At 37.1% G+C, this 10,344-nt stretch overlaps 1 protein-coding gene across 2 annotated transcripts; it reads left to right on the top strand.

The window, feature by feature from the left end:
• Positions 1-231: 231 nt before the first annotated feature.
• Positions 232-9,935, top strand: LOC107779315 (uncharacterized). Of its 2 annotated transcripts, none has more exons than XM_016599719.2 (7): positions 232-348; positions 2,485-3,777; positions 5,047-5,104; positions 5,191-5,309; positions 7,947-8,041; positions 8,679-8,726; positions 9,668-9,935. In XM_016599719.2, coding segments are annotated over exons 2-6 (1,437 nt in total). In that variant the 5' UTR covers positions 232-348; positions 2,485-2,614; the 3' UTR covers positions 8,681-8,726; positions 9,668-9,935. The 2 variants fall into 2 exon arrangements, with proteins under 2 accessions (XP_016455205.1, XP_016455204.1); XM_016599718.2 differs by having other exon boundaries at positions 7,947-8,037.
• The last annotated feature ends 409 nt before the right edge of the window (positions 9,936-10,344 follow it).

Raw genomic sequence — 10,344 nt, forward strand, 5'->3', positions numbered from 1 at the left:
AGATACTAAAGTGATCATATTTCATAAAAATCATTACAAGGGTGCAATTGAAAATATGTTTATCATTTGATCCGTTCTTTAAGTATAAAAGACTACGCCCAACTATTTATCTAATAAAATATCAACGAGAATTTAGAGTAATCAATTATATTAGATGATATTATCAAATCTTGTTAAAAGTTGATTACAGTCTCACCGGAAAAGCTACTTTAAATTACATACTTGCCCTTGGGAATAAATAGAAGGACAATAAGGATGGTAGTATCAGTTATTCCAACAGTTCCTTTGGTCGAAGCCCTGTGCCACTTCCTACATCTCCGCCTGTGCCGCACTGGCGTTCAACCAAAGGTCATTTTTGAATTGTTTCTAACTTTCTTATTTTCCTTCAGTTTTCCCTTTCCCTTTTATCATTGAATCTTTTCCTCAAATTTCAATGGCTTTTCATTGCAGGTAGTTAGATTCAAAGCATTTTTCTTTTATTGTTGAATGTTTTGGTTGTGGAATGATGCCAAATACTATTTACCTTGCATATGTCTATTGAACTTATAGAAATATTGCTATTGCTGAATCATAATTTATGGGTAACTCTCATGTTCAATTTTGAATTAGTCAAAAGGGTTTGTTTCAATTTGTTTTTTGTAGATGATTACCATGGCTGATGTTTGATTGAACTGCATTCATGTGATTTCTGATGATCTTATTTGGTTAACTGCTGGAGAACTGGCTCTTTGTTTTTGATCTGGGATAGATATCTGTCTAATTGCCAGCAGATTCCTTTGGTGGGCAATCTATAAGCCCAAAGACTACAATTGAGGCCTGTGGCATGTCATTGTAACCTAAATTTTTTTGGACCCATCGCTATACATTATTAGTCTGGGTCAGGGGCGGAATTAGAGTATAGGAAGTGGGTTCGCAAAACCCAATAGTTTTGGTTCAAATCCTGTATTTGTCTTAAGAAATCATCTTATACGCACAAATTATTAAATTTAAAACTCAGTAACTCAAAATGACTAAAGTACTGAACCCATAGGCTTCAAATTCTGGCTCCGCCTCTAGTTTGGATTATTTGTTGGGAAGAAAAAATGGTGCGTTATTTCATTGTATTGAAGGGAAAGGGTTAAAGGCTCTATCACAAACATCATTTGCCTTTATGCATCCACGTCAAATGGATACACTTGTGCAGATCCTTACGTGCACCTGATACATGCCCACATGCCCATACCAGACCTAATGGGACATAACTTTTTTCACATATTCTCACTAGATTTTATGTTCCATTAGGAAAATGATGACATGAAAACTTTTGATAGCATAGCCCTCAGGCTTTGTTCTCGTGGTAAGAGCCCAAAACGTGATATGTAATTAGGTGCACTTCATGGGCTCGAACCTTCCGTAGACAAAAGCATGGTATTTAAGTGGAGAAGGATAGAGAGGGGGGCCCAGTATCCACCGTATTTCGAACCTTGCACTACTGGCCCTCAAGGATTTCTTGGTTATGCAAGAAAAACTTTTGATAGCATAATTATATTGTCATGAACCAGATAACTGAATGGTATTAGCGATGCAACATCTTTCTTATTATAAGACTAAACCATATTCTGAAAAGATGGGACCTAGTTTCTCATTAGCAATGCCCTTACTTAACTTGAAGGCATGTAGTCTCATGTCTCAATGGATCCTGCCACTGAACCAAACTGCTATTGAAGGAGCACTATATGTTCTTTTTTTGATAAGGTAAATAGTATTATTAGCAAAATGGGAAAGGCTCCCGTATACGAGAGGTATACCAAAAAGTAGAGAATCTACAACAAAATATGATTTTCTACGAAAGACACCCAATCATCTATACAAGTAGGAATATCAAGGGTGCACCAAAAAGCAATCAAAGACAAAAGACTATTCCTCAAGTGTACAATATCATTTTCAATTCCCTCAAAAACTCTTCTATTTCTCTCTCCACACGACCCACATAAGAGCTAATGGAGCAACCTTCCATGCCTTTTGTTTTCTTCTCATATGAAGGAGCGCTAAATGTATGACCATGAACTTTTACGCAATGGAAACAACGATGAAATTAGTATAGACGACTATACCAAGTGAAAGCAAAAATTTAAGGAGAAATTATTGGCTAATGACATCAAAAAGTGTTTGCTAAAAAGTGTAACATATACTAATTGATTCTAGAAGTTATCAGAAAGACTTCCTTCTCCAATTTGAGGGACACATGGCTTTTTTTCTCTTTCCGTTGTTCACACATGGCTTTTAAGAGTTTGAATTTGGGATATGCATCAGTTAGAAATTCCTTCTGATGCATGGTCTATTACCTGTGTCCGGGTCCAGATTTCGTAGATGATTTTCAGAAATCCTACTTATATTTTCTTTTTAAGCTTGCAGTCTTCCCATATCCTTCTGTTTGAGCACTAGCATTCAACTTTATATTGATGGATTTCTTTATCTCATTGCAAGTTTCTTCTTGATGTTCAGGGAGTACAGCTGTGATAAAAAACGCTGATACTAAATTTGATTGGATGTATAGGAGCACATCATTTTGGTAGATGTACTCATAAACAAGAGAAAGATTACTTCCTTCATATTAGTGTGTGGCTCAATTGCTATGCTGATACAAAATTATCTTCCTGGTTGCATAGAAGCTTCTTGTGCGACCTCTTTCTCATCTGAGATCACAAAGCAAGACTCATGTAACTGGGTTTCTGGCGCCGAATCGTTGAAAATGAGTCCTGAAAATGATGAACGTCCTCTTGATGGCTATAGAAAATTTAATTCAAAGGATGGTGATCCTTGTTCCTTAAACAGTGTAGATGGTTCACGACCTTCAACTTTCAGTGCAATGTCTGGAAGTTCTAAGCCCATTGTATATCGTAGGAAAAAGTTCCGAAGAAACCCTCTCACTACTTTCTCCATTGAAACATCAGCTGAAGTTAGGCCTAGCAATGGATGTCCTTCTGAGCTTTGTTCTGAGGTCCATCTAGGAACTTTTAAGGAAGACTTAGTTGCTGGAGTTGCAGTTGAAAAAGTAGCTACTGCAGCTCCTATTCTGCTTCCTGCTGAGTGTAATAGAGGGAACCTTCTTTCTAAATCAAATTCTTGTGATGGTAGACCTGAAGTAGAAGAGCAGTGCTCTGAAGCAGCTTCAAGAAGTGATATACATAGGACTTCAGATTTTTGCGTAAATGATAGCCATTCGTCGTTGGACTTTGATTCTTCTTCATTGAAGACTGATGTGGGTGATGCCAGTGAATGCTCCTCATCTGGTGCTTTAGTTCCTGAAGGATTGGATGATAATATGCCAGAAAAGGATATATGCGTAGCAATTCTTAGAGGTTATGGGTTGCTTGAGAAAGTTCCGTTTACTGAGCTCCGCATGTCCGCTAAAACCTCTGGTACCAGTACTGACAACTGCTCTTTAATCTCATGCAAAGCCTGTGATTGTTCAGATACTACATTGAAGATGCTAATCTGTGATAATTGTGCTGATGCATATCATTTATCTTGCTGCAATCCCCGTATACGGAAAATACCTCGGGATGAGTGGTTTTGCCAATATTGTTTGATTAAGAAGCGAAAATTACTGGAGAAATCAACTTGTAAATCCCTAAGTGGGCCTGTCGAAACTGAAAGTTCTAGCAACTTATTGTCTGAAGGTGAATCAGGACCTATATCTCTCATGTTGAAGGACACCAGCATATATAGAACCTGCGTCCGTATTGGCAATAATTTTCAAGCTGAGGTTCCTGACTGGACAGGCCCAGTGATAGAGTATGTTCTATATATCTATTTTTTCATTTTTTGGATCTTCCTGTTTACTTAGGGAAGTGAAAATGATGATATAGCTTTAAATGGTTTTATCACATAGGCTGATAAACCTCAATGATTGCTCATCCTGTGCCTACCTTTTGTAACCGTTTGCACTTGTCATTTTCAGTTATGTTTTATGGAGTTAATAATATTATTGATATGGTGGGGATCCCAACATACAAGGTGTTACAATGTAGAGAATTTACACAAAAAACATGATTCTCTACTAAAAGAACTCACTCGCCAATTCTAACTGGGAAATTGTATAACACACACAGAAAAAAAAAGAAATCATTAATCTGTGTGAGGGAATTTGCTAATCCTTCAAAAGCCTTCTGTTTCTCTCTTTCCATGTTGCCACGTGACCGCTGAAATAGCTATTTCTCATGTTCTTCTCTCTCCTCTTTGATGGTTCTGCATCACAATTTGATAACAGACAGTTTCCCACCATACGCCATCGCCTATATGCAGTGGTGCAATTCCACAATCAGGCAGTAAGTAGTTAACATACTCTTCCGCTTGTTTCACCTTAAGCACCAACTGGCATCAATCAGACCTTCTTCTCAAATTCTCTACTGTAAAGATGGCTACCGAAGCTGCTCTCCATGTGAAAAAGCAAACTTCCTTCGGTGCTGTCTGGATTCATCATTTAATGTTGTTTTCATCTTTGCTACTTCATTAATGTTGGACGACTCCTGGTGTGCTCATTGGACCTACCTAATGAAACTTTCTGTGCGAAGAAAGTGGAGATACATTTTTTAAAAAGAGGAACTTTAGAATGTCTAGAAAATGGTAAAGCATATGGTGGCATGTTTTGTATCTACAACTCAAAATGCTAGTTGCTCTTTTTTTCTCTTATCTCATTATCTATGATTCTATACCTGCTAGTGCTAGCACATCTTTCCTTTTTCTGAAACTTAAGTAAGATTGCTTGAATGCTTGGTTGGATATTAATCCTCTGGTTTTCAGTTCAAAATGGATAAGCATTAGTGGTGGTAACTATGGCATATGCATGTTTAGGTTTCTCTTTATACTGAGGAAGCCTTATAATGCTCACAGGTTTCATGCTCCGTATGTCCTGATAATTTTGCACTCTAATATCTGAAAATCTCGCATATTGTGGAATGCTGTTAATGTTGACTGTTTTTATAATTGGTTCCTCTATTTTGTACTGTTCCTATATTTTGAGCATGGCTGCTGCTTTATTTTTGATAATGAGATCTGATGCAGTGAGGTTGATCGGTTTGAACCATTAGAAATCAGACCTTCCAAGTATCTCAGCTTGCATGTAAGTTCTACTCCTGAAATCTATTTTTTTCATACAATTGGCTACTCAGTTCTAGGATAATTACTTACAGAAATTGTATTATTCAGGAATGCTCTTCTAACAAGCCGTCATGGTTTAGTTCTATTGGCAATTGGCTTCAGTGCCGGCAGGTCATTGAAGGTATTGGGGAATATGCGGATGGAAGTATCTGTGGGAAGTGGCGTAGGTAATCAGCTGACTCATTGCACTTTTTACTAGTGAATATTTCTTTGCTCCAGCTTTAGGTTTTTCAAGTGGATGTTGTTAATTTTGGATTGTTTCATTGAAATTGTTTTAGCTCTCGAAAATGGACACCAATTACGTGTTTCGAGCAGATTAATTTGCATTTGTTCCCTTTATTTTTTCTTTCTATTAACGGGAAGGAGCAGTAGTGAGGAAAATGGACTAGTGAAGATGGAATTTGGTGCCTCAAACAATTCAGATATCTAGGCTCGTTGTTCCACGATAATTGAATGATAGATGAAGATGTTACACATAGATTAAAAATTGGATGGTTGAAATAGAAAGTGTCACCGGGGTATCATTGTTGGGAAGCGTGTCAGGCTAATAGAAGGGAAAAATAATTAGAAGAGAATAACAATAAATTACAAAAGACAAGACAATACAAGATTTATTTTGTTCGGCAATTTTTGCCTACTCCACGGCCACACAAAAATAGCTTTATTGATACTGAGAGAGAAAGAAGAATGTGAGGGATGATTTACAAATGAAGAGAAAAGGCCCTTTTATAGGCAGAGGGTCGGCTGAAAAAAGTTTTAGCAAATGTGAAAACGTGGCATTACGGCACCGTAATTTGTGAGCCGATTCTTTCTTTCACGTTTTTGCAACCCACCAATTTTGACTTTTTCTTTCTTCTCTCGTTACTTTCTTTTCATTATTACTTTTTCTCTTTGTCTTTTTCCACTTATTGTATTCTTTCTTTTCTTTCTTTTACAATGAATAATATTTGTTCCCATCAATCATGTGATAGGAGGATGTCTACCGAAGTAGAAGGTTAGTTCTATAGAACAATTATAAGACCGTCAATGTTATATGGGAGTGAATGTTGGGCTGCTGAAGTCCAACACATCTACAAGAAGAGTGATTCAGTAATGTGTATGCTAAGACAAATGTGAGGTCACACAAGATTAGACTAGATAAAAAATCACTACATTCGCCAGAAGGTGCGTGTAACGTGGATCTCCATATGCTCCGGTTTGTAGGTGTTATCATGATGAGTTAAGGTGTTAAAAAAGGAATGAGATAGACCTAAAATCATATGGAAGGAAGTTTGCTTGAAAGACCTACGATCTCTTGGAATCGATGCAGAATTCGCGAAAGATAGGACACAATGGAACAAAATATTTATATAGGCAATGTCAATTTGTAGGAATATGTTTTTAGTCATGTTAATACGTTTACTTTAAGTCCTATGCTTTCCAGGAGTCTTTTAGCCCTATTAGAGATTCTTGTGTCAGTATAAAATATAGAGATGTTATATAGGACATCTAGTTTTTGTTTTGTATAATGTTAGCTTGAGATAAATTTAAATGAGGAACATGGTCATTGAGGATTCACATAGCAGACCCCAACTTATGTGTGACTGAGGCGTAGTTATTGTTGCCAAATACTGAAGTTTCTTCCATATTAAAATAGTACTAGAAATTGGTTCTTGCTCATCTAAGCTCCCTTGTTGATGGAGTAGTTTCCCATGCACCTTGTTGGGCTCGTCTGACCACAGCAAGATTAGTCTTACATGTATCCTTTCTTAGTCACACCTCTATTCAAATGGAAGAAAGTTCCAACGCATATTCATTCATCAACGAAGCTATCCTATTCCTTCAGAGCCCTTTTCCTTCTGTTCGTCTATAGTCAAAAGCTCAATTCTGGAAATGCTATCTCTTTGACTCTGCATTTGTTGTATATCCTCCATTAGGTCAGGTTGTTCTTGTTGCTATAGGAGGTAGTGGCATTTTCTCTTCAAGAGACACATGATACTTTAACCAAAATTTACTCCACTCTCTACCAAACCCATTCTATTGGATTCTCACATTCCAGTTTGCAGCTCCCTCCCAATTTGATAGCAAAAGGGAATTATTAGAACTCCAAGCACTAACCACCAAAACCCCTATCCTACTTTACTTATCCACAAAAGCCTATTTCATTTTTCGAGTTGCTTGAGCAAGTTAACCACCCACTTCAATTCTTCATTCATCAAGAAAAATTTCCCATAAGTCATGACGCCTCCGATCAACAAAAATCATCCCATGCAACTTGATAACCCTTTTGAATCTCAAAGTTTTCCTCTCGACCCGCATTGTAAGACACATGAGATTAAGCTGTATCAGTAGCTTGATAAGAAAAGTGCTGAGATCAGTGATAAGTGAAAGTGGTTGTAGAAAGAGAAGTTCCCATATGAAAGCACCCAATAGTGTGACGTAGTGGTCAATGAAGTGGGTGCAAACCTTAAAGACCAGGGTTCAAAACTCAATTGAGACAAAAACACTAGGTAATTTCTTCCCCTCTGCGTAAGCTTGGTCGGCAAAGTTGCTTGGTACCTGTGTTGATGGGAGATAGCAGGTACATGGTATAATAGTCTAGGTGCGTGCAAGCTGGTCTAGTCGGTACCATATTAATAAAAAAATAGGGAAGTTGCCATATCAAGGCATCCTGGATAGCTCCTATCTCTTTAATTTCCATTCACACTTCACTGGGATCATGTTATTTGCCTATTCTTTTGTTGGAAATATTCATGATATTTTGGTTTTGTGTTAATTTTCATCCATTAGGATGCCTAATCTGCAACTTGGTGTTATCATGTCAGGGCCCCACTATTTGAAGTTCAAACAGATGACTGGGAGTGCTTCCGTACTGTCCTTTGGGATCCACCTCATGCAGATTGTGCTGTACCTCAAGTATGTGAGTTTGTCAGTCCAAATATTGTGTTCTACATCCTGTCTTCAAGTAAACTCGTTTACTTGCTTAATTTCTTCTAGATTGCAGTTCCACTCTCCTTTCTTGCTTTTGTTAGAGATGGTTCTTTTTCATTTTATTTTCTTAGTTGGAGAACTATTTTCTTGTTAGGATTAAGACGTTTGATTCCAAAGTCGTCTAGTTGTTTCACAGGTTTTGTAGGTGCTTATAGCTTCAGTGTTCTTCGCCCACTATGATCTGCGGGGAGATACTTGTGTTTTACTGTAATAGCAAGTGTAAACAATTTTGGGCTAGTATATTTGCAATGTTTGATCATCTTGCAAAACTTCTTCCTTCCCTAAAAATGGAGGTTTATGCTGAATCAGACAATACCTAACTAATTATGGCTTGGACTCTTATATCTTCGGAATGACAAACCCATTGATAATCTAAATGATTTTCCCAGAAGTAGAGTATGTGTATTGAAAATCCTACAAGTGCCAGAACATTGATATAGTTACTTGCTGCTCTCTTTTACTGCTCTTTGGTTTGTTTTTTTGCCATATTCCCATTTCACTGAGATCCATCCTTATTAATATTCCTTAAATTGCTTTTTAATTGCTGTTCATTGTCTCACTCTCAGGAACTAGAAACGGAGGAAGTTCTAAAGCAATTGAAGTATATAGAGACGGTATATATTGAAACCTTGTTATCGCATTCTTTTCCTGTTTCGGCAAAGAAATCAACACACTTATATACTTTCTTTTGAAAGAGGTGTAGGTAATAAATAATGATGCCAAGATCAGATCCAATCAGCCACAATTATATTTACTACAAGAAAATTTTGTTGTGCCACATTCTTCTAAAACCAAAAGATTTTCAACTGCAGTTATATTTCTCAAATATTTTCGTTACATTAGCTGTTTAGTATATGTGCTAATGCAAATTCATGGAACTTTTCTATTGTGTGTACTCGATGTGGTTTCTGCAAGCTATCGTTTTCTGAATTCTGCTGTCTCTGCCTCTTGTATACTGAGGTTTTCCATTTGTAATTAAAATTGTTTTTTAGTTGAAGAAATTTTTTCTAAGTTTTTCTTTTTGGTGATTGTATTATATGCTATCCATCTTTTCCTTTTTATTTTCTAGTGGAGTAAGGTCTCATGGTCCAACGACTGCCTCCCTGTGGACAACTGTAACACAGCAGGATTCTGCCCCCTTTTCGCTTTTAAACAGCTCAAATATTGAGAAACTAGGATTTACATTTTCCAGAATATGGTTTCCTGAGACAAGGAAAAATGAGCTGGATTTTGGTAATGAGTTGTTTTATGCTTATCAACTGTTAATTGCATGCCCAAAGATAGGAGATCTGCGCACCCTCATTAAGAAAGTTTTGTATCTACAAAGTTGTTTCAATTATATTTATTTACTAAGTTTATTCCTTTGTGAACGGAATATCTGAATTATCAGAAAAAGGGGGAGTCAAATTTTAAAGTAGTCATAGTGGATCCTTGTTCTACAAATGATCTGTGCCATTTTTTCCCTGATAAATTTTGTTCAGTGTGCATTGCAATACTCTTTAGACCGACTTATCAAGATATATAATATTGAACCTAGTGTTGTTCTGCTGTTTAGTTGAAACCCCGGCTGGCGGTTAAGAGGCGCAAATTGGTTCAAACCTCAGGTGCTAGCTCACGGTGCTTCACAGAGAATTGAGAAGATATAGGCTTCATGTACGGAAATGTTCATCTTGTACATTAGTATACAAATTTTGGACATTTGAATTTGTACTACATGAGATTCTCAACACAGCACACTGATGTAATTGCTTCAGACACATTTGTGCAATTTAGAAGGTGCATTGAATCAATCAGCTGCAACTCGATTTGAGTTTTCCTGGCCACACTTCGTCTCTTAGTCCATTTATATGTTCTCTTTATGGGGCATTTACTTTTTGCATTGTGAGGGCTGACAAATTAACATTTCAGGTGTGATGAAGTCACAATTTAACTCTATATGTTCTCTTCATCATTATGTCACATACCTGTATATGCCTTGATGAATTCGTGAGGCCCTGATTTGTGATTGCAGAGTAGAGAGCAGGTGTGGGGAAGGCAAAGTGAGAGCAAGATAAGGGGAAGGGGAAATTTTACTTGTAATGACTTTATGTTGGTGCTTTTTGGTTTCTATTTTTTCCATCTGGTATAGGTAGTTTTATGAATAGGAACCTACTCTAGGGTATTTTGTTGAATAGCAGAATTTATTTGCAGCTTCCAGCGGAGCAACCTTTCTTCTCTGTCGAGTTTGTGGCA

This window comes from Nicotiana tabacum, chromosome 17, assembly GCF_000715075.1.
Source record: "Nicotiana tabacum cultivar K326 chromosome 17, ASM71507v2, whole genome shotgun sequence".
Classification (NCBI taxonomy): domain Eukaryota; kingdom Viridiplantae; phylum Streptophyta; class Magnoliopsida; order Solanales; family Solanaceae; genus Nicotiana; species Nicotiana tabacum.

What these genes read in the sequence shown, in the direction of transcription:
- LOC107779315 (XM_016599718.2), top strand. Translation starts at nt 2,615, where the DNA reads ATGCTGATACAAAATTATCTTCCTGGTTGCATAGAAGCTTCTTGTGCG. An exon ending in CCAAGTATCTCAGCTTGCAT is followed by an intron (nt 5,105 to 5,190) that starts GTAAGTTCTACT and finishes TGTATTATTCAG; the next exon opens with GAATGCTCTTCTAACAAGCC. An exon ending in AATTGAAGTATATAGAGACG is followed by an intron (nt 8,727 to 9,667) that starts GTATATATTGAA and finishes TCTGCTGTTTAG; the next exon opens with TTGAAACCCCGGCTGGCGGT.